The sequence below is a fragment of the Trachinotus anak genome, unplaced genomic scaffold, assembly GCF_046630095.1.
Source record: "Trachinotus anak isolate AG129_WGS33_773 ecotype Australia unplaced genomic scaffold, CSIRO_AGI_Tana_v1 ptg000021l, whole genome shotgun sequence".
NCBI lineage: Eukaryota > Metazoa > Chordata > Actinopteri > Carangiformes > Carangidae > Trachinotus > Trachinotus anak.
Genome location: NW_027273872.1, coordinates 14,915,812 through 14,940,371, shown reverse-complemented (window position 1 = coordinate 14,940,371; position 24,560 = coordinate 14,915,812). Strand labels below are relative to the sequence as shown.

Sequence of the window (24,560 nt, the reverse complement as noted above, 5' to 3'; positions counted from 1 at the left end):
TTTTTCACGAAACGTGTATAATTTGAGACTATGTTTTTTTAAATGAGAAATTCTGAATATCATTTTTAATGACCACATTATTTCTGAGGAAGTTTGCACATATACAATATTTCCTTTTTTTAAAGTCTGAGTCGCTCCCCTATGACACAATATATCCTAAACATTACTCAGTTGAATATGAAATGTCTTTGAAAAGCCTTTCATGATTGAATCATTAATTAGTTCTATTAATTTGATAATAGGCAGGATTCTATATGGCAGCAGCAGTCACTGAAAATGTGATGCCAAGTTGAATGCTTTGTTATATAAATCCTCGTTTTTTTTCCCCATGTGATAATTCAAGTGAAATTATCACACAACCCTGACTTCCTCTTGTCATTGTCGTTAATACATATTATGACGGAGGGGGTGAAGTAGCTTTGTGAGCAGTTAGCTCTCTGTGATTGGACGGTAAGGATTGATGCTGTGAACCAATAGCATACAGAACTGTACAAAGAGATCTACTCCATCCCCCATTCACTCTCACCGCGGTAACCCTCACAGTGCTCAGAGCTGGAGAGGAGATGCGCTTTTTCGAAGCAGTCCGGAATTTATCCCTTTGTTATTCGTGGATTTATTTATGATGAAATTCCCATTCTGGTGGTGGAATTTATATTGACCTGGCTGTCTGAACAACACTTCAATGGTAAATAACATATTCTAACGGACCGGGGATGACAAAGAGAATAGGATACCGAGACTGGAGATGGCAGGCGCTTTGGTGGCATCATTTCTTTCTCTTGTGGACTACAATACACGGACAGACTCGTTACAGCATCCCAGAGGAACTAAAACAGGGCTCTGTGGTAGGAAATCTAGCCAAAGATCTGGGTTTGGGACTGTCTGAGATTTTTGACCGTAAGCTGCGAGTCGCCTCTGAGGCTGGAGAGCAGTATTTCAGTGTGGATGCGGGGAAGGGCGAGCTGGTGGTGAATGACAGAATAGACAGAGAGGCTTTATGTGGACAAAGCGCCAGCTGTGTGTTGCCTCTGCAAGTAGTAATAGAGAATCCGCTACATCTTTATCGGATAGAGGTAGAAATAAGAGACGTCAACGATAATTCCCCGAGTTTTCTCAGCAAAGAAAGAAATTTGAAAATTGCGGAGCTGACAGCGGTGGGTGCTCGTTACCCTTTGGAGACCGCACAAGACCTCGACGTGGGTAGTAATTCACTGAAATCGTACAGTCTCAGCAAAGATGAATGTTTTAGTTTGAAAATGAAAGAATTGGCAAATGGAAGAAAAGTGCCGGAGCTTGTTTTAGAGAAACCGCTAGATAGAGAAAAACAAAACGTCCATAATTTATTGTTGACAGCGTTAGATGGGGGCATACCTGCCAAAACTGGAACATCAAAGATCATAGTGACCGTCTTAGACAACAACGACAATGTCCCGGTTTTCAAAAAGGCGTTGTATAAATTAAGTCTACCTGAAAATAGTCAAAGTGGATTCATGCTCGCAAAGGTAGAAGCCACTGACGCAGACGAGGGTATTAATGGAGAAATTGAATATTCATTTGCTGACCACACACCCGAAACATTGCTGTCCATTTTTCAGATAAACTCGGAAACAGGAGAAATTTTCCTTATAGGTCAATTAGATTACGAAAACGTTGCCACACATGAAATAGACATTACCGCAAAAGATAAAGGCATTCCTGAAATGGAGGGCCATTGTCGCGTTCAAGTGGAGGTGATAGACGTGAATGATAATGCTCCAGAAATTGTTCTCACGTCAAAACCGAGCCAAGTACCCGAGGACGCACCCAGAGGCACAGTGGTGGCTCTGCTCACTGCTCGGGACCTTGACTCCGGTGAGAATGGAAAAGTAACATTACAACTTCCCAAAGATTCTCCTCTAACGCTCAAGCCCTCATTTTCTAATAACTATGCGCTGGTGACAAGGGGTGGTCTAGACAGAGAGAGTTTCTCTCAGTATAATGTTGAGATAACAGCCACTGATTCAGGCTCTCCTCCTCTGTCCAGTAAGAAAACTATTAATGTCAGCATCACTGATGTGAATGACAACCCCCCTGTATTCACTCAGCCCTCCTATAATGTATATTTGAAAGAGAATGGGGTACCAGGGTCTATACTGTACTCAGTATCAGCCTCTGACCTGGACTTTGGTGAAAATGCTAAAATCTCTTACTCTATACTGGACTCTAAAGTGCAGGACGTCTCTGTCTCGTCCTATGTTTACATCAACTCAGATAACGGCAGCATCTACAGCATGCACTCGTTTGACTATGAGAAGCTGAAGGTGTTTCAGATTCAGGTTCAGGCAAAGGATCAGGGCTCTCCGTGTCTCAGCAGCAACGCCACAGTCCATGTTTTTATCCTGGACCAGAACGACAACGCCCCCGCTGTTATTTACCCCTCCTCCGCCGCCCTGGGCTCCCTCTCTCATCAGAGGATGCCCCGCTCCGCTAAAGCGGGTCACCTGGTCACTAAGGTGACGGCCGTGGACGCTGACTCGGGCCATAACGCCTGGATCTCCTACAGACTGGCGGAGGCCACAGACGCCTCTCTGTTCACTGTCAACCTGTACACAGGGGAGGTGAGGACTAAACGCGCTGTGTCCGAGCAGGACGACTCCTCTCAGAGGCTGCTGATAGAGATCAAGGACGACGGGGAACCGGTCCAGTCGTCCACCGTCACGGTGTCCATCCTGCTGGAGGACGGTCTCCATGAGCCCATCTTAGACCTCCGTCAGAAAGCGGCCGAGCCCAGCAAGAAAACTGGGAGAATCACCCTTTATTTGATTCTGTCTCTGGCCTCGGTGTCCGTGCTGTCTCTGGTGACTTTCCTCATCTTAGCGGTTAAATGCATCAGGAGCAGCAGGAGCAGCGGTAGTTGCTGCATGAGACGGAGCGACTGTGATGATTACAAGAACCCCAACAGAAACCTGCAGATTCAGCTCAACACTGATGGACCTATAAAGTACGTGGAGGTCCTGGGAGGAGACATGTTGTCTCAGAGTCAGTCCTTCAGGTCCTGTATGTCTCCGATGTCAGAGTACAGTGATTTCACTCTGATTAAGCCCAGCAGCACCACCGACTTTAAGGAGGTGATCAGTGTCCTGGATGCGTCTTTACCCGACAGCACCTGGACCTTTGAGAGCCAACAGGTGAGCATAGAGAAATATAAAAATGACAAACAGGCTACATGTTTTTTTAACACCATTGCTTAAGCTACAGTGACGGCTAAGAAATCAGAACTTCTGCTTTCTTTGTGAGAAATCATGATAACTTGGCAATTCAACAGATCCATTAAAATTCTGTTTATTTGTTCCTTTGTTAGTCGATGTATTTGAAATGGAAAGATTGCATTTATATCAAAATTAAAACGTTCAATTTATAACGTCAACAACTGTTGTAGCACATCATTTGACGTGGAGAGTGTGTTGGATGTCAAATTGCTTTTTGAGCTGAGCTTTTCAGCACCACAGGGATGGACAGCGACTCTGACCCCTGAGGTTTATGGAGGGCACGCCAATAGATTATTGTTGGTGTTATTTACTCAAGGGATAACACTGTAGACGAATGAACATTTAACTGGCACATTTAAGTATTTTTCACTTTTTTAATTTTTGGATTTTTTGACTGAATTACATAAACGCGGGTGATGGCATTTACGCACCAGAGATAAAACCCAAGAAGACAAATTTGGTGTCTGCAGAATCGTATGTTAACAGTATGATCATAAAGCATTTACTTAATACATTTATTTGTTTTATATTTACTCAAGTCATAGACCTGTTAAACGGTATCTTCTGGTTGCGTTTCACTTGCTCTTTCATGTGCAAAACGGTGTGTGTGTGTCTTTAACGGTGTTCCTCAGCCCATCTCTCATTGGATATGAGAGATGGATGCTGTGCACCAATAGCATTCAGAACTGTACAAAGAGATCTACTCCCTCCCCCATGCAGCTTCAGCACCAAAACCACTGTGCTCGGACTGAGGGAGAGTAGGTAAATGGTTCATCTAATACTTGAAGTATAAGGTTGTATCTTAATCTTATCTTTGACCATGAACGTGCATCTTTTTGACGGAATATGCCATGCTCATGGAATAAGGATTTTGACTTTATCTTCTTCGTTACTGTGGATTGGAAATGATGTATTTTACTGAATCGGAGATGACAAAGAGAATGGGATACCGAGACTGGAGATGGCAGGCGCTTTGGTGGCATCATTTCTTTCTCTTGTGGACTACAATACACGGACAGACTCGTTACAGCATCCCAGAGGAACTAAAACAGGGCTCTGTGGTAGGAAATCTAGCCAAAGATCTGGGTTTGGGACTGTCTGAGATTTTTGACCGTAAGCTGCGAGTCGCCTCTGAGGCTGGAGAGCAGTATTTCAGTGTGGATGCGGGGAAGGGCGAGCTGGTGGTGAATGACAGAATAGACAGAGAGGCTTTATGTGGACAAAGCGCCAGCTGTGTGTTGCCTCTGCAGGTGATTATTGAGGACCCGCTACAGTTACACCGAATTGAGGTAGAAATACGAGATATTAATGACAATTCTCCAAGTTTCCTTTCAAAGGAATTACCTTTAAAAATAGCTGAACTGGCATTAGTTGGCACCCGCTTTCCTCTGGAGAGCGCAATGGACCCCGACGTTGGAAGCAATTCGCTTAAATCATATACTCTCAGTAAAAATGAGTGTTGTTCCCTGAAAATCAAAGAAATAGAGGGTGGTAAGACCGTCCCGGAACTTGTTTTAGAAAAGCCTCTAGATCGGGAGAAAAAAGCTGTTCACAAAATATTACTAACAGCACTAGACGGTGGGAATCCAGTAAGATCTGGAACCTCACAAATAACCATAAGCGTGTTGGACATAAATGATAATTTTCCAGTGTTTGAAAAAAACGTTTACAAAGTTACCCTGGATGAAAAAAGTATAAAAGGGGCTACTGTTATCAAGCCAAAGGCAACAGACGCAGATGAAGGTTTAAATGGTGAAATTGAATTTTCATTTGGCTCTCGGACACCAGAAGCTGTGTTGTCAGTCTTTGATATTGACCCGTTAACAGGTGAAATCAGTCTGAAAGGAGAGTTAGACTATGAAACTGCCAAGTCATATGACATCGATGTGACTGCAAAAGACAAAGGCAGCCCTGAAATGGAGGGCCACTGTCGTGTGCACGTTGATATTACTGATTTCAATGATAACGCTCCTGAAATTGTCCTCACGTCTCAGCCGAAGCCAGTACGCGAAGATGCACCAAGTGGCACAGTCGTTGCTTTGATCAGTGCGAGAGACCTGGACTCTGCTGATAACGGCAAAGTGACATTACACCTAACCAGGGGCTCACCTTTTGATCTAAAACCTTCTTTTTCTAACAATTACGCACTGGTTACCAGTGGTGCTTTAGACCGAGAGAGTTTCTCTCAGTATAATGTTGAGATAACAGCCACTGATTCAGGCTCTCCTCCTCTGTCCAGTAAGAAAACTATTCACGTCACCATAACTGATGTGAATGACAACCCCCCTGTATTCACTCAGCCCTCCTATAATGTATATTTGAAAGAGAATGGGGTACCAGGGTCTATACTGTACTCAGTATCAGCCTCTGATCTGGACTTTGGTGAAAATGCTAAAATCTCTTACTCTATACTGGACTCTAAAGTGCAGGACGTCTCTGTCTCGTCCTATGTTTACATCAACTCAGATAACGGCAGCATCTACAGCATGCACTCGTTTGACTATGAGAAGCTGAAGGTGTTTCAGATTCAGGTTCAGGCAAAGGATCAGGGCTCTCCGTGTCTCAGCAGCAACGCCACAGTCCATGTTTTTATCCTGGACCAGAACGACAACGCCCCCGCTGTTATTTACCCCTCCTCCGCCGCCCTGGGCTCCCTCTCTCATCAGAGGATGCCCCGCTCCGCTAAAGCGGGTCACCTGGTCACTAAGGTGACGGCCGTGGACGCTGACTCGGGCCATAACGCCTGGATCTCCTACAGACTGGCGGAGGCCACAGACGCCTCTCTGTTCACTGTCAATCTGTACACAGGGGAGGTGAGGACTAAACGCGCTGTGTCCGAGCAGGACGACTCCTCTCAGAGGCTGCTGATAGAGATCAAGGACGACGGGGAACCGGTCCAGTCGTCCACCGTCACGGTGTCCATCCTGCTGGAGGACGGTCTCCATGAGCCCATCTTAGACCTCCGTCAGAAAGCGGCCGAGCCCAGCAAGAAAACTGGGAGAATCACCCTTTATTTGATTCTGTCTCTGGCCTCGGTGTCCGTGCTGTCTCTGGTGACTTTCCTCATCTTAGCGGTTAAATGCATCAGGAGCAGCAGGAGCAGCGGTAGTTGCTGCATGAGACGGAGCGACTGTGATGATTACAAGAACCCCAACAGAAACCTGCAGATTCAGCTCAACACTGATGGGCCTATAAAGTATGTGGAGGTCCTGGGAGGAGACATGTTGTCTCAGAGTCAGTCCTTCAGGTCCTGTATGTCTCCAGTGTCAGAGTACAGTGATTTCACTCTGATTAAGCCCAGCAGCACCACCGACTTTAAGGAGGTGATCAGTGTCCTGGATGCGTCTTTACCCGACAGCACCTGGACCTTTGAGAGTCAGCAGGTGAGCAGAGAGCAACTGTAGAGCTACTGTGTAATATCATATCGTTGCATAGACCTACAGTTTTTTCAAAACTTGAAATACTGAACTGCCCTCTGGATACATTATGTTTTCATTGTCAATAGAGGTAAGCTACAAGTCATCAGTCATAAACATTTGTTGCTGTTTGTTGTGATTGTTTTGTTTTTAGATCCATTAGCGATTTTCAGCGATTTCATTTTAGCACCTCTTTGCTTGATCTCTATAACGAAAACCAAATGGCACAAATTCTCTGCCAAAGTTTGCAGGGCTAGCCCACCTTCACCATCAGTGTTTACAACTGTTGCTCATTAACTATGTGACAAAGCCCTTTTTTGTTTTTGTTAACTGTACAAATAGGCCTATGTGATACTTCCAGCCCTCCTGTAGCCTACTGGCAATTATCACGTACTTTTTAAATTATGATATATTTTAATCACTTTAACAAATCCGTCGATTTAAAGGAAAATTTCATATCATGTCACAATAGCTTTAATAAAAGTTAAATAATAAAACTTTGGTCATGGCAATAGCTATAGAAGTATAATGTGATACTGTTATTTGGATGGATGATTGTATAGCTTAACTAAAACATAATATCAATTTCATCTTGCATTTCTTCATGTAAGAATAAAAATATTCATTTTCAGTTTAAATGTCCAGGTCAAAGGAGATAAGTCTTTTTTTTTTTCTTACCTTCTTTCATATTATAGTTATAGTATATAGTTATAGGCATACCATAACATTGCTTTTTCGTCTCGACAAAAGTCATTCAGGCTCTGTGTCCTGCATCTTCAAATTGCAGGCATTTTTATAGCTGTATGTACTTTTAAATACTTTATAGAACGGCTGAAAGTTATAATGCAGTTATAATCCCCATTACAACTTTCCTTTGATATGGACTTAGGCTAAGAAAAAAACATTTTGGAAAGTGTGCCCCCCTGCGGATAAAAATAGCAGCGCTGAAAAAAAAAAAAACAGCTGTTGATATACCGTTTTGTCTTGACATGAGGAGCTCTCACTGAGGCCATGTGAGAGATTTTCCCCTAATGTGTAACAATAAGAGGACATCAGCAGCCCACTTTTTTTTTTTTTTGGGGGGGGGGGGGGGGGTTGAGAAATTGATTTGCACAGCCATAACATATTCCAACTCAAGTTTTTGTCCTCTCAAACTTTTGAAATGAAAGTGAAGTAGATAGCCTACACGCTGGTCAGTGGAAGCGGAGGCACTGCAAAGTTTTAACTGTGTGTGTGTGAGAGAGAGAGAAAGAGAGAGAGAGAGAGAGAGAGAGAGAGAGAGAGAGAGAGAGAGAGAGAGAGAGAGAGAGAGAGCTGTGTGACAGCACTGGTCCAGCCCTGTCTTCCAAAGAGGGGGAAGGCCTCTGTGGCCTCTCCCCGCCCATGAGGGGAGTGAGGCGCTGGAGATAGAGCACAGAGTTTCAGGGGAGACGGAAAATACTTTGATTTTTGTCCTCGTTTTCTTTTTAAAGTCGGCCGTCATGATCACATCAAAACTTCCCATCGCTCTGTTTTTAAAACGGAAATGTTTACCATCGAGCCTGGCAGCCTCGTTTTAATACCACTATGGATACGTTACGGTGAAAGACGAAGTTAGAAACTTTCCCAATCCCCGATCCTCGGAGCGCAGCACAATGGACGCCAGGCAGAGGAAGCGCTCTGGAGCAGGGAGGCTGTGGAGGATTTGCTTTTATCTCGCTTGCCTCTCCTGTGCGTCCGCTCAGCTCAGCTATTCCGTGTCGGAGGAACTAAGCCCGGGCTCTGTCGTTGGGAATATCGCTAAAGATTTGAGTCTCACTGCTCAGCGGATTGATCAGAGGAGGTTGCGGGTGGTCTCGGAGTCCACAACGCAGTACTTTGAGGTAAAGCAGGCGACCGGCGATTTGGTCATTAAACAAATTATTGACAGGGAGCAAATGTGCGAACTAAGTTCAGCATGTTCACTACATCTTCAAATACTTCTGGAGGATCCTTTAGAAATTCATCGCGTCGTGGTGGACATTCTGGATGTGAATGACAATGCACCGCAGTTTTCAACCAGCAACATTTCTTTGGAAATATCGGAGGCGGCTACGCCGGGCACAAGGTTCCGTTTGGAGAGCGCACACGACCCAGACGTGGGTACCAACTCGTTACGCACTTACCATCTTGCAGCAAATGACTTCTTTACTTTGAATGTGGAAAGTAAAAGTGACGGCAGCAAATTTCCAGAGCTAGTGGTGGACAAACCTTTGGACAGGGAGACGCAGGCCAAGTTTCGCCTGTTGCTCACTGCTGTTGATGGGGGTCAGCCTGAGAAATCTGGCTCCACACTGCTGCTCATTAAAATTCTGGATGTAAATGACAATGCGCCCGTCTTTGACGAACCAGTGAAGAAAGTTAGGCTATTAGAAAATGTTGCACAGGGCACTTTAGTAACGAAACTGAACGCAACTGACGTGGATTCGGGTAACAACGGAGAAATATCTTTTCTGTTTAGTAAATATACACCGGAACGGGTTCTCAGACTTTTCAGTGTGGATTCTAAAAGTGGGGAGATCCGTGTGAAGGGTGATGTGGATCATGAGAAAGCCAGTGCATATCACATCACAGTGCAGGCCAGAGATGGTGGCTCTCCTGCTATGGAGGGCTCCTGTAACGTCATCGTGGACATCATTGATGTGAATGACAACGCACCAGAGGTGACGCTGACATCACTGACCAGTCCCATCAGAGAGGACTCGGCACCAGAGACAGTGATAGCGCTCATAAGTGCACGGGACCTGGACTCTGGTGAGAATGGGAAGGTTACATTAACTGTCCAACCAGGTTTACCATTCAAACTTATTTCAACCTTTGACAAGCATTACAGCCTGATCACTGCGGGCAACCTGGACCGTGAGACTGTCCCAGAGTACACAGTGGTCATCAGGGCCACTGATGCTGGCTCCCCTCGCCTTTCCTCTCAAACTACCTTTGTGGTAAAGCTCTCTGATGTAAACGACAACGCTCCCACCTTCTCTCAGCCTTCATACTCTGTGGACATCCCAGAGAACAATGCTCCCAGTGCCCCCATCGCTGCTGTTTCAGCCACTGACCCAGACCTCGGCGACAATGCTCGCATCTCCTACTCCATCCTTACCAGCATGGTCCAGGGCTCACCTATTTCTTCCTATGTCTACATTAACCCAGAGAGTGGCCACATCTACAGCATGCGCTCTCTGGATCATGAACAGCTTAACGCTTTCCGTATTGAGGTGCAGGCCCGGGATGCTGGGGTGCCCTCTCGGACAGCCAACGTCACTGTGCATGTGTTTGTGGTGGATGTGAATGACAATGCACCAGTGATAGTACACCCCTCTTACCCAAAAGACAAAGAATTACAGCTCACTGTGCCCCCATCTGCCGGCCCAGGGCACTTCATAAGTAAACTTGTAGGGGTGGATGCAGACAGTGGGCACAATGCATGGCTGTTTTACTCCATCGCCCCTGGACCAAATGCTGGCATGTTCCGTATTGGGGCAAACACTGGGGAGCTCCGCACGGCCCACAAGTGGGCTGAGGAGGAAGGGGGCTCAGCTTATGACATTATGGTCATCATTCAGGACAATGGTGACCCACCAAAGTCCAGTTCTGTGAACATTACAGTAACTGTGGATGAGAAGGGCACAGCCAACAATGCTCCAGCAAGGCCTCGCCACACACCCTTCTACCACCATACTGGGATGTCGGACATCACCCTGTACCTCATCATCTCTCTAGCCTGTGTGTCGGCTGTTTCCTTTATCACCTTTGTCATCCTCATGGTACGCTGCCTAAGGCACCGTGGCCCAGGCCTGGGGGGCTCTGACTGCTGCTGCTACGGTCGTCACAGGTCCAGCCGCTACCATCAGAGGCCCAGCAAGGACCTGCACCTGCAGCTCAACACTGATGGTCCCATACGTTATATGGAAGTTGTGGGAGGCCCCCAGGAGCCACACACACGCACTTACAGGCCCTGCTATTCCACCATATCCAGCCGAAGTGACTTTGTATTTATGAAGACACCCATGCTGAGTCACAACAACACACTCAACATGACACTCAGCAGGAAGCACCTTATGAACTCAGCCAGTGAGGTGAGGGCTCAAGTGAGAGAGCTGGAATAGCATTGGTGGAATATGCCATGGTGGTATAAGACCAATACTGGTGTTTCAGTATGGATTTACGGGTTTTGGAGATGCATAAGTATCTTAAACATTTGTTTCATATGCAGTTTTGATATTGTAATGGTACATCTGTAAAGGTTGTAGGTTAGTAACATTGTTTTGACGCTTCGACTCCTGACAGTAGAATAATAACCTAGATTTCCTCAGCAGCACGTAGCTCTGCAGTATTTTGTCTGGAACCACATTGGTTTGAGCAGGAGTATCCATCTTCCTACATGGTGAAAAAGCTCTAAGAGCTTTGTTCTCCTCCTAGAGGTTTGGGCGCTTAATATTTAATCTGACCTAATGCTAGGAAACATGGTCACTATCTCTGACTTTCAAAAACTAAACTGGCAGAGAAGAACTGTCCTTTATGGATGAGAGAGGTGCAGATAGAGAGATGGAGGCTGAAAGAAGATAGCTGAAGAAATGGCAAAGGGGAAAAGGGGAGACATAAGTGCTTCTAACAGATGGAGAGGAGGAGACAAACAGATGAAAATAGATCCTGCAGTGTTGGCTCAGTGGAATGGCTGGGAGACAGAGGGGAACAGGATGACAGAGGGAGAGATTGGAGGGGTTGAAGGAGAGGAAAAGGGCCAAGGAAGTAAATGGTAAGAGGGGTGGGGGGAAAGAGTCAAAGAATAAAGCGGTAGCTGAAAAACAGGAATTCATGGGGTCAGTGGCCTGACCCTCGACTTCCTGTTGTCCTCTGAACTTTTGGTGATTGGTTCCAGGACTCAGCATCACATGACTGAGGCTGTTCTCACTGTGCAGCCTTTTCTAATTTTCATTTTTAGATCCTTCTTTCTACATGTTCAGAGTTGGGTGTCAAGGAAAGCTAACCAATAATCACATGCACACATAACCCGTTTAGTGGTTTCATGTGAAGGAGGCACCGCCTGGGAGAGAAGATGGCTGACAGTGCTCTCCCCAGGATGAGTCATTTTCAGGAAATTCAGTGAAAAAAAAGTTTTTCATCCTCAGTCATCTCATGTTTAATGTAGAGTTAATGATATTATATTAAACATGTAGCTATTTTGATGGTAGTTATTTCTTCTCCACACAACAGGATGTTTTCCCCTTTAATATCATTAAATTCTCCTGTTTGTCATCAGTCTGTATTACACAGACTCTCTCTCCACGCTGAATTAGGTTGTCCCTGAGGTCAGCAGCGTACCATCTGTCTCCCTGCTCTGGTGACACGTGTGCAATGAGGACAACAGAGGAAAAGAGGTAGAGGGATAGATAAAGGCAGAGGAAGGATGGCTTTACACACATGTGCCACAGCAACAGACGGCACAGGCTGTAATGGCTTTAGAGCAGCAGCCATCACTGTGAGTGTTTATGTGCTTGTGCGTGGGATTGTGTGTTAAAAGCATCAGGCACGAGGAGCCCTCCAGTAGTGTGTAATTTTAGCAGGACCCTGGGGCCTTCCCACTGCCCTCCTTTGTATCCTCTGCTCATTTGCCGTGTGCTGCTTTGGCACACTCACTTTAACCATGTGCTAACACAGAAAGTTTGGGGAAAATTGTATTGAAGGTTTTTCTTCCCTGAAGCACTGGCAAATAAATTAAAAGGTGATTGCTTCCAATTGCCCCATAACATGTGAATCTTCGTCTTAAAAAAACAATAGTTGCAGGATCAATGGAGAGTTTTGGCTTAGGATGAGTTTGACTCACTAAGTCAGTTGTGTGTTATCATTTGACTCCTTTATCTTTTCAGTTTATCACTTTTCTCATTATCGGAACTTTCCTATGACCGCGAGTTAGTTTTTCGGTCTTTGAGTCTGTGTGAGTTTATAAGGGTTGGCACGTGCATAGAGTTAGGTCGAGTGTGTTGTAAATATACTTTTTTTATGGACAATAAAGCTGCACATGTGACAAACTGGTTCTTGCGGTTCAGTAAAACTGTCCCCAAGGGTTTTGTCTGTTGAGTCATGATGTTTGTTTTAAAATCAAGCACTACACATTCAGTTTTTCTCTCGTGTCAGTGCTAACACTTTCCCTTATAGTGAACTAACGGTGTAATGGATCCAGCAATTTAGAGGTTAAACATCCTGATTTCCACTGGCCTAACCGTGGCCTAGCATTAAAGAGCACTGCCTTTGGCAAAAATGTGAGAATTCTGGGAAACAGCATGAGGCAGTGACTGTGTCTGTGTCTATGTCCTGAAGGTTATATGTTGTGGTGTGTGCTAAAGATTATCAGAGCAACAGAATAGAAACGGCTTCCTCTTTTCAGACAGAGCACCAGGTGCAGCCCAGCCATGGTTCTTTTAACACCAATACAATTTGTGTGCGTGTTGGGAAACTGGATCTTCTACAAAGAGCACCAGGTGGACCAGGTGATATTATATTGATTTTTGTCCACCAGGATAAATATTTGTGTATTACGATACAGAAGTGGTTAATTAGTAAACCTGATGCTTTCGCAAAGTTAACATTCACATGCTGGGTGGAGTCCAGATAGGTCAAGCATATACCCCCTGTTGTTCTCACATAATGAATCTCCAGCTCATCTCTGAAGATGATAATGCTTGAACTGACATACAGTATGGTGCAGTAGCTAAGGAGCCCAGTCAGGTTGTAATTCACCTGGAGATCCCTCAAAGCTTTTTGGTACAACTTCAAGATGTAAGGGAAGCAGACTGACAGTGAGTTAAGCTTCGAGGCTGGTATGAGAGTCTCTCTGTTGGATGAGAATTGAGGCCCACAGAACTGTAAGCCCTTCATCTCTCTACACTGGCCGAGCCTGTCTGGTAGTCTGTCTGACTTTCTCTCTCCTGCCTTTAAATTTAACTTGGGCTATGACAAAAAACCATCTTGGCATTTTTAATAGCTTCATCCCATCATCAACTCACTTCAGAGATAATGTAATAAAGAAACAAGCACAAGAAACAAGCTAAAGATGCTCAGATAATTGGAGCTAAAGTCAATTAGATTTTGATCCCTGCATGTCATTAAACCTGGCTTGGGATTTGTTTTCCCTGGCAACTGTTGTTGGATAAACTATCAGCAACTATTTAACTGTTTGTGGTTTGGTTTGGTTTGGTTTGGTTTAGTGTTTAGAATTCAATCTATTTTTTTTTTTACTGAGTTTTTACTTGAGCAGAAGAGAATTGCATTCCTATGAATATCACCTGTCTGCTTGTGATGTGTATGTGCAGCCAAGCTGTTAAACTTAAGCCAGCAGTGAGGCCCAATATTCCAGCACAGAGGCTGTTACCCTTTACTCCACATACATAGAGTGGGATCTGACCTTGGAAATGTCAAGTCTGTCTGTGAATGTGTCTGTGGTGAGAACAAGTCACACAGCTGGAACGCTGGGCCTCTCTGCGGATGTTTGCCTCCACTCAGTGCCGATCTTTTTCTTCCCCTACCAGAACTCAGACAGACTTAGCATGCCCACGCACATATACTCATCTGAGTCCATTTTTAGACTCTCCACATCGACCAAGCTCTGCACTGAAGGAGGATAAGAGTTCAATTGCATCCTCCTCCTCTCATCCTCATCCACTATGATTTCATGTTGTAATAATACCAACTTGTGAGTTCTGGCATTGCAGTTTGTTATGAAAGGGCAAGCAGACTTGTCTTCTCTTTTTCTCTTTTTTCCACAAGTGTTGAAGACTTAACTGATTGTGTTGACTGATCAGGGTGAAACAGACTCTTGTCGACAACACTGAAATTGAATCCACTGACATTCAATGAACCACAGTAGTTTCTTTCACTCCCCTAAGTTGCTGTTGAGTTCTCTTTATTTCTCTTTTTGCGTGGTGGCAGTGACTTGTTTTTTCTTTGTGGATGCTGAACCCTATTTCCTATTTCACTTGTTTCAACAACCCACATTTGCCTTTTGTTCTTTTTGTGTATTCATTGAGTTCCCATTCATTGGTGCATTTTCTCTTTATTTACCTATATTCTAATAGCTACTCCAGTCATGAGAGTCACCTGTTATAGGGATTTTTCTGGGATTTTTCTCTCTCTGTTCTCTCTCCTGCTGCCTTGCCTCTTTCGATGATTCCCTCGGGTAGAACAGCTCTTTTAATAATGCAGCACATCATCCTGCTGGCCTCTCTCTCCGGGGAGCTCTTGTGTCGATTAGGCGGCAGAATCTGGAGGCAAGCCAAGGGTCTATTCACCGCATCACTGCACAGCAAGAGAGCCTGAGAGAGAGGGAGAGAGCTAGAGAGATGGAAAAGACATGGTGACATGGCGAGTGAGGTAGAGATGGACAAGAGTGCAATGGGCTGGAGGACATTAATAGAGAGCAGCAGAGACATATAGAGATGAGAGAGGCTTTTATCCCTGCTGATCTCCCATTGTAGCCCTATCTATGTGAAGTTTTGGCATCAAAATAACAAACTATCATCTTTCAAGGACCCTCTCTGCCCTCTGCATTTAGTAAAAGAATGTTATAACAGCCCTGTAGTTACTCGCTTAGCAGTGTGGGAAAATAATCAATCTGTCTTTTCAAAAGTCTTTTCAGCACGGGTCGCATATACGGGCGAGTGTCATAGTTTTGTTTTGCCTGCTTTTTTTTTTCTCACTTGTGCTCTGCTAAATTCTGGATTTTAGACGGATCTTTCTGTGTATCATCTCCCAGTGTGAGAATCCCTTTTAGATGCACGTCCTCTGGAAGTCTAATTCAGCTTCTGGCTGCACTGGTGCATTCCTCTGGCTCCATACATTGTTGTACAGCTGACTGCCCACTTATGTGATGGTGTAGTTCTCTTTTTGATTTTATCTGCATTTTGTTTTTAGTTTTGAGCCCCATTTTATATGCAGAGCCCAAGTTTGTGTGTTTGTCTGTGTGTGCTCTGCAGCATTTTATGCTCCGCAGCTCTTGGAACAACATGGATGCCTGAGTACACAGATATTTGTGCCATCTGTAACCCTTTGTTGACCTTACTGAAAAAGAAGTTTTCTAAATCACAGACTGACACATAGGACTCTCAGACATGAACACCTTCACACACTGATGTGTCACTGCAAAGCAACATCTCATGAACCAAATGGTGCACCTCCAAAACCTCTTGCTGTTGTTGCTATGAAACATACATTTCATGTTGCAATCCTCTGTTCTCTTCACAGCAAAAGCCCCCCAACAATGACTGGCGCTTCACACAGGGACAGAGACCTGGCCCTAGCGGGTGAGTAAACTGACACACTCAAACACACACACACACACACACACACTGATAAAATGCAAAAGAGCAGCTTATCGTAAAGGCAAAGAGAGTGACGAGGGATAAGGAATAAAAAATATGGGGTGGGGGTGAGTGCTGTAGCCATAAGAACTCACTGCCTGCTGGGTGCTGATTTTATAGTCCTAATGATATTGAAATCATAATGCAACCCCTGAATCTGGTTTTGTATTATATTGGTAATGTAAGTTATGGCTGCATTTTACTGCAGGATGCTGCTCTGCGAGTTCAGATTCCTGATTTACACTCCTGAATGAGCATCTCTGCCTGTTTCCAGGCTGCTTTGTAAAATGGCTGCCGCAGCTTCCACTCCCCCTCCCCCTCCCCTCCTGTTCCTCGCCTCTCTTCGCTCTCTGAGCCTGTGCGCCATCACTCAGTACTACTGATGAGGGACGGTGACCAGAGCTGGTGGGGGGATGGGATGGTGTCTTGCTCTCTCTTCATTTTCTTCCATCTGAGGGGTTGTGCTGACTGAAATTTACCCATCAAATGACAACAGATGAATTGTGTTTCTCTATTTCAGTAGTGTGTTTTAGTGAGTGTGTTTGCTGCTATTTGCCCATGCCGTGTGGGCTAAAATGGAGTGCCTGCAGTAACAGTTTTCACAACAGTCATTGCACAACACCTCCTGTGAGTCGAGGCTTCTCACAGAAACATATCAGCTGGGGCAAAAAGCCCCACTGAGCCAAGTCAGGAAAATGTTAGACACACACATGCATAAGCCACTGCAGTTTTAGAAGACCCCCGGGATTACAGACACATTGGACACAATTCATGTTAGTGGTCAATAAAAAGAAAACTAACTTCCCATCTCTGGTATTTTAAATGGATATTACAGCCTCAACATATTTTCCACAGAGATCTTGATCACAATTTCTCCGTATTTTCCTTTTTTTTTTTACACTAACCCCAACATTCAGTCAATTCAACATGGTTCTTTCAGGCTGTATAACTTGTTGTGTTTTTAGTCCCCACATGCCATACGGTACACACATACGATGGACGCCGAAGAGTGGGACAAGGTACCAATTTAGACGTAGACATTGTACGGTCCCTTTCTGTCCTTAGTAGCTGATCAGTGTTCGGCTTTATGCGGTCACTGTTTGGTGGAGGAGCGACCTGATCAACTGATAAGGGCAGACAGTGGCTAAAATCTTCTAGGTAGTGCACTGCAGTTGAGTGCTGTGCTGTGTGTAGATGTACCTAACCCATAGCTTCTGTTCCCTAAAAGTTTGATGGGGTTTGTTGATCGATGTGCATAGGCCACAATGCCTGCTGTGGCGTAGAAAGGATTGTGACACTTTTGAGTTTGCGTGCAGTGTTTTGTAGATTTGCTGTGCCTTGTATGTGTGCTTATTACATATAGTCATTTTTAGTCTGAGAACTCTTGTTTTCTCTCCCTCTAGGGGACTGGCTTACCATGCAGTGTTGCCTTTGATGTGTGTCTGTGATGGTTGTAGCTCAACATCACCACATGTGGCTTTTTCATGCCATTTATCACCTGATGATAAAAGACAGAAACAGTGGATACAGCAGTTCCATATTGATTGTTTTAAAATGCCTTTTAACGGGCAAAAAAAAATCCTTCATGGAGTAAACACTACTCCACATTCAGCTCTTGAGGTCAACATGCAGGAGAGACAGATTTCAGCATGTACTGGCTGTATCAGCATGAAGTAAGGTTGAGGTTAGTGTCTGGAAGGTTCTCTGCTCAAGGACCTTATCCTTATCCTTGGAGATAAAACATGTTGCATAAGGTCACAGAGGAAAATTGATAGCAATGTCTGGCCAACCGAGGACATCCCTCTACAGTTCACAATTTTGCCCACAGGAAGTGATAATCCTGACCACAGGAAGCGCTTAACGCAACCACAGGATGTGATAAGCAGAGAGAGAGAGATGCTAATTTGGAACAAATGAAGCATTCCTTTTCATCTTTACTGATGTGAAGGGGGACAAAATGGCTGCCCTGGCTTTACTGACCGTGCTCTTACGCAGCCTGTTTCTCATTGGCTGTCTGGCACAGGACGTACATGTTTCTCTCCCTCAGTCTTTCTCTGGCTCCGAAGTGAAAACCACTTCAGAGTTTTGGCAGTGTGATCTGGCAACCTGCTCTTGAACAGAGCCCAGTTTTTGTGTCAGAATTCCTCTTTCACTTTTCTCCCTCATTGTGTCTTTTACTTTCTCTTAATTCCCTTGAGCAGATCAATTTGTCCAAGGTTTTTTTTTTTTTAGTTGCTTTTACATAGAATGGGGGGGCTTTCCTTTTTATATCCCATGTATTGAACACACTATAGATATAAATACTTTGTTTTCATTATGTTTTCCTACAGACTTTGTTAGAAGTAAGACATCAGTGTCATTGTAATCCCTGATGTGTCATTGACTGTCCTCTTTGTAGCTGTACACTCCACCAGAACCTTTTACCCGTGTCACTGTGGATTAATGATCCTCCACTAAATACCCTCAGGCGGTTTGTTGTTGCCCAAAACAGTCAAATAACCAATGTTATTATACACACAGACACACAATTCAGCATGTTGAGAGAGAGACAGAGAGAGAGCAGTTCAAGCCATCTATGTTGTTTTTGCACTAGTACAACTGAACAAGCAGCATCCATAGTGTCCTGGTAGCATGAAGGTAATATACCACAGTTTCACTGCCAACTAAAGTCACTATATTAAAATCCAAAATTACAGTTTTTATTTAGCACAACAGAGGCAGGGCCGTGATTAAAGTACTGTGACCTAGTTGTCAGTTGTGGAGCTTGTGTTGGTGTGTCACAAGTGTGGGAATGGAAATAAGTAGGTGAGCATAATAGATCGCAGGTCTGCTTTCTCCTTTGTTGCCCCCTCATGCAAATTGCAGACTTTAAATAAACAAGCCTTTGAAGGTGAAGTTTGCCCAGATGGAAATGTTCAGTGCTCACTGAGCGTTGCATGTGTGACTATGCAGACAGCTATTTCCTTTAAAGGTGGGATCATTAAATATTTAATCACAGTTACTAGACGGCACAGCGCTCATGGTCATACCGGAGAGAGTGTGAATGTTGTACTCTCTGTGTGTGTGTGTGTGTGTGTGTGTGTGTGTGTGTGTGTGTGTGTGTGTGTGTGTGTGTGCGTGAACACGCTTATTACTGTGTGTGTCTGTGTGCAGACACATTTGTACATTCTTTACAAGAGTGTGTTTGAGAGTGTGTGTTTGTTTGCGACACACCCTGTTCCGTAAACTCTACATGCTCCCTGTTATCTTTGCTGAGTTCTCCTCAGGCTGTGTACTTCGCCGTCAGCTGCTTTGCCTTTACATCATAAACCACCAACTGTCAACCCAATGACAACACACACATACACACACACTACAGGACAAACCATCAGGTATTTACATTCGCTCTCGTCTTGTTTTCGCCACAGGGCAACTGGAGGACCTGAGGTTGCCATGGGAACTGGCCCCTGGCCCCAGCCCCCTACTGAAGCTGAGCAGCTCCAGGCCCTTATGGCTGCAGCCAACGGTGAGTCCTATACCTCATCACCATTTTCCTCTCTATCAATTCATCTTCTGTTCTCCAAACCTATTTCTGTCCGTTCATCAGGTCAGCCAGTGTGTGTGGGCAGTGGTGGTTTATTTAGGTTCCTGTTTGTTTAGAGGGCAACAAGCCAGACTTACTTATCGATAAACTCCTCTCTGTCCACATTGATGTTTCCATGTTGTGGCTGTGTCCATTTAAGCCTCAGATGATATTCAGACAGTGAAAACAGCTACCTGCCATTCCTCTGATAAACAGCACAGTTGATGTGTTGAATTCAATAACATGACAGAGTTGCAAGTTTCCACTCAAACACACTGATCACATGCACAGTGTTTTATCATAAGAGGCAGGGGGCTGTAGAGCTACATCAGCACTTCAGAAATATGCAATCTTCAGGCTCCTACACAACTAAAGATTCACATATTGCACAACACATGTCCTCCTCCTCCTCCTCCTGCTCTCCTGCCCCTCTGCTCCTGCAGTGACTACCTAACCAGCACTGAGGGGACACACACACAGTGACTCATCTTTGGGCTGTTTCTATGGAAGACTTGGTAATTGGTGGAAAAACACGCATAAAAGTGGCTTTGAATATAGTGACAAGCAAACGCAAAACAACACAGAAATGGTGGAGAGACAAACTCAACAAGACATATTGCCAGACAGAGTCAAGTCATTGTTTCCACTGTTATTTTAACTAATGACACATCACACACACACCCTGCCCTCCTCTTGGACACTTCTCTGGATGTGTGGAATTTTTCTTTTGGAGTGAACCAAGAGAAAAAAATTCTTAGGCTGAGTGGTAACCTGCATGTCAGCACAATGTCAGACAGAACAAACAGGGTCATCAGGAAGGAATAAAAAAAGCAGTGCATGTGATAAATACTGAAGGTCATGTCTCCTCTATGCGTTATGTCACTGTGTTGATAAGGATGATGCAGGAGAAATCCTACAGAAAGAGTATTCCAAAACTGTTTTCAGTATTAAATCAGTTCAGTTAGCTTATCAGTTTTCCTTTCCAAATGTATGTTTATATAGGCTGAGAGGAACTACAGGATGGGGGGAGGGAGCGTTTGTGTCTCTGGCTCTGCAATGCAGGGGCTGTGGGAGAATTATGAGCGTAGCAGCTACGTCATTCGCACACAGACTCAGGGCATGTGTGACAGAAAGAAAGAAAGACAGAGGAGTGTGCTGGGGAGACTGTTTCAGCATCGCTGTTAAAACAAAAAAATCTTCACACCATGAACCATGTGGTACCGTCTTTTCTGCCTCTTATGTTCCAATTTTTTTCTACTCATGCCCTTGTTTTTTAGATGGCTTACTGCAACCTTATGTTTTGCCTGAACATGTTTGAACGAAATCTAATGTTCACACTGAATCTCCCTTTAATCAAATACCTTATCCCTTATAAAAATTTTAACAGTAGTCTCTTTTTACGACCTGTTTTCATTTCACCGCCCCTGTGTAACACCGTCATACTAAAAACCTTCAAATTCTTTTTGTCTAACAAGTTTCATCCCTCTCTCCTTCTCCCTCCTCACCCCTTATTCCCCCACTCTGTCTCTCTTCCCCCCAGAAGTGAGCGAGGCTACGGCCACCCTGGGACCTGGCACTATGGGCCTTAGCACCCGCTACAGTCCCCAGTTCACTCTGCAGCACGTGCCCGATTACCGCCAGAACGTCTACATCCCCGGCAGCACTGCCACCCTCACCTCCAACCCTCAGCAGCAGCAGGCCACGGCCCAGCAGGCCACCCAGCAGGCACTGCCCCCGCCCCAGGCCTCGGCCCAGCCTGAGCCCCCCAAGGCCGCCCAAACCCCTGCCTCCAAGAAGAAGTCCACCAAGAAGGAGAAGAAGTAGATTCCTGACGGAGAGAGGTGGAGGAAAGATAAACCCGGCTTGATCTGATGAGAAATTCAACCCCCCATATCCCCCCATTAGGTATCTGACTGCTCCGCTGTCACTCATGCTAGCCACGGTCCAAATATTGACAGCAAATCAATTTTGGCCGCATGAACGATGTTGATGGTTCTTTGAAAGAGTGTCTTGAAGAATCTGAATGTTCAAGGCTGTTGCTGATGTTCATAACCTGTGCTGTGCTAAAGGTCTGGTATTGCTCATGTAATCTTTGTTGGTAGATATTTTTGGCAGGGTATGGGGGGTTATTGTGATTTTTTTTTTTTTTTTCTTTTGGCAAACTCAAATGAACTTGGACAAAGAGATTCAGTGTAACGAACCTTGCTGGGATGACAAGGCTTTACGCAGTGATGTATTAAGAGATGAAATGTTAATGTCTTTCATGTTGGAGTTATTGTTCTCTTTCCCTGAGGTGGAAAGTCAGCTATTGTAAAGTACGCTAGTTGCCATCCATTAGATTCCTATATAGGGTCAGCCTCGCAGGGTCTTAAAGCATAAGTCCTGTGGATATAAGGCTGTTGTTTGACAGGTATTACAAACTCTTCTGCATGCTGTTTAAGGTTCAAACCACATATACTAGTTTAGAGTTGCAAACTATGCATTGCAAAAGCAAAGAGGAGGAAAACCTGAATCTATTATCCTCCCTCCAATCGCAGGTCAATATAATGCACATGTAGCATTAACTTGACTCAAAATGAAAATTACTTTTGTAATCATAGTTTAAAAGATAAGATTTTAATCTTCCGCTATTTTTATGACCTGAGCATGCACCCAGAGGAAGGGCTGGCAGAGGGTGGAGTGGCCCGGCATTGTGTCGTGGAGTCATGAGCCATGCTGTCCATGCAGGTGGTATAGCAGCAGGGACTGGCTTCTTGTATAACAGCTCCAGATGGGCACAGACATGTCCTGCACCCTCTACCATCCCCTCGTCATACCCAGCTCGTGTCCTCCCCTCACTCACTACCCCACATTGAGAGCCAAACAAAGAGAAATGCACTGTTCGTATTCTGAAGTTGAGATGATGTAGGGGTAGCAAATCACTTTGGTCTTTAGGGAAACACGTAGATGTGGTAAACTTAAGTGCTTAGGAGTTTCTAGACACTTTGCAGGCCTCTAGGGTCTCAACAGAGTATTTCCCCTCACTATCCTGAAGTGCTGAAGAAACTTATTGATGTGACACAGTAACGTTTTTCTTTAATTTGGGAGTTAATGATTCGATAGCATAGAGGAATTGTTTGTATAAGAAATGAAGTCTTTACTTTGCCGTCCATCTGTCTGTCAGGCTCCTGGCCAGATACAACTGCATGAGAAAAGGCAGCTTGCAGGCTGGGTCAGGGGGGAGTGGAGGGGGTTGTGGTTAAGGGTAAACAGATTGAGGTGGCACCATTACATCAACCAAGGGGGTGGGGAACACCCTTGGCTCTACCCACTGAATGTACAGAGGAACCAATGTTGACCCACCCACCCCCCTAAACTTTCTCTAATGCACTGACCCAGGTAGAGGTCAACAGAGCCAAGCACAGCTGTCCCTGTTGGTGAGGAGACGCCACCTGATAGCCCTTTGAAATATCCTCCTCCATTGAAATCAATGGGAAACCTCAACCTCTCTACCACTCTCCTCTCCCCTCCACTCCCTGGTCCTGTGAGGCTTATCCCCACTGTAAATAAACTTAAGTCCTGTCGATGGTATGAGCCAGTTGTTTGTATAGTAGGGACCACGTCCAGCATTTTCAAAATAAAAGTCCCTCTCCACAAGGCGTGGCTTACTACTGGAATGTGTTGCATTTTGTTTTTCAAGAAAAATAAGAAAACCACAGTTTAAAAAAAAAAAATCAATAATGAATAAAAATCTGAGATGTTCTTCAACAGTTTGTGTTGCAATGTAGTAACTAAGCACCATGGAAGCCAACTAACTCTTCAGTGTAAATAAATGAATTAAAGATAACTTTAGATAAGTAAACAAAGTGACACACGTAGACTAGTTAACTTGTGATATGTGTTGCGCATATTTTTGTGTTCATTTTCTCTCTACTATCTTTTATCACCCTGTAAAGAAAACAAAAAAATATGGAAATGTTTCTATCCTTCTGTAACCTCTTAATGTTCTTTTGCGGTGATTTTATCCTGTGCATTTGTGAAAGAATGCCTCTCATTCTCTTTCTGTCCATATGAACAAATGATTATAAATATTATATATGTGTAAGTCCGTCCGCTGCTGAATTAATACTGCTCTATCCTGCTGTATTATCTTTCTTATCAAATGCTTAGCCCCCACGCTATACCCCCGTGTTACTCTCTTATTTTTATGCTAATATTTATATTGCTGTTTTATTTTCTCTTGGACACTGACATTTCAAATAAAAAGATTCTGAAATCATTTAAAAAAAATATATATAGTCTGCGTCATTTGTTTTCTGCTGATATGTGTATTTCTCCTTATTAACTTAAAGACAACTGCTTTATGTTGAGTTAAATTTGTGTATCATTTACACTGCCAGTAAGACTCACCTGTGAAGAGCATTACATGCTGTAAGGGCCAGTGTGCTGTGCATTAAGAATCTTTCTTGTTCTGTTTTTTTTTTTTTTGGACTGTGTGACCCCCCGTTCAGTGGAGCTGCAGCATTCCCAAGAAGCTTTGCTCCGGGTCCTGGTCCATTTCAGGAGCTCTGTGAGGCAGACGAAAGAGGGACAGTGTTAGTTCAAAATGAACATAGACTTTGCTCCCTTTTAAATACTGTCCCCTCATTACACATAAATGGGAATAACAAATTGGGGCACTTTATTGTAATGCAACTTCTGTTGATAGAATGATCCACAACTATATCAAATATAATTTGATGAAGTTTAATTGATTGAAATTCCCATTTAAACGTCACAGCAGCAAGAAAATGAGTTAAATAAAAGGATTATCCTGAGCAGGAAAAATGGTATTACATATGAGTTATATATTGTATATTTCATATAAACTTTTTTTTGACAGTGAAAACCTAGTAGCACAGCCAGTACAGGAAAGTTGCTTGTACCAAGCACCAATGGCTGATTGTACAACACCTGATTTCACACTGTGTGATATCTGATG

General features: G+C 44.2%; 2 protein-coding genes across 51 annotated transcripts in view; both read left to right on the top strand.

Annotated features, from left to right (window-relative positions):
• Positions 1-23,869, top strand: part of LOC139606386 (protocadherin gamma-C5-like) — a 276,343-nt gene extending 252,474 nt beyond the window's left edge. For 28 of the 50 annotated variants that reach the window (XM_071458548.1, XM_071458554.1, XM_071458538.1 and 25 more), the window contains exons 2-5: positions 15,923-15,981; positions 17,004-17,057; positions 19,446-19,543; positions 21,141-23,869. In XM_071458548.1, the coding sequence (XP_071314649.1) occupies positions 15,923-15,981; positions 17,004-17,057; positions 19,446-19,543; positions 21,141-21,424 (495 nt within the window). In that variant the 3' untranslated portion in view covers positions 21,425-23,869. Of the gene's footprint in view, positions 1-4,000; positions 6,632-7,994; positions 10,762-15,922; positions 15,982-17,003; positions 17,058-19,445; positions 19,544-21,140 lie in introns of those variants that run through there. The other 22 variants (XM_071458565.1, XM_071458563.1, XM_071458562.1 and 19 more) reach the window with 9 other exon arrangements.
• LOC139606394 (protocadherin gamma-C5-like) lies at positions 419-3,601 on the top strand. The gene has a single exon (XM_071458574.1). It carries the CDS (start codon positions 714-716, stop codon positions 3,228-3,230), a length of 2,517 nt encoding a protein of 838 aa, XP_071314675.1. The 5' UTR covers positions 419-713; the 3' UTR covers positions 3,231-3,601.
• Positions 23,870-24,560: the final 691 nt, after the last annotated feature.

Coding starts and splice junctions, on each gene's coding strand:
- LOC139606394 (XM_071458574.1), top strand. CDS start 714: ATGACAAAGAGAATAGGATACCGAGACTGGAGATGGCAGGCGCTTTGG.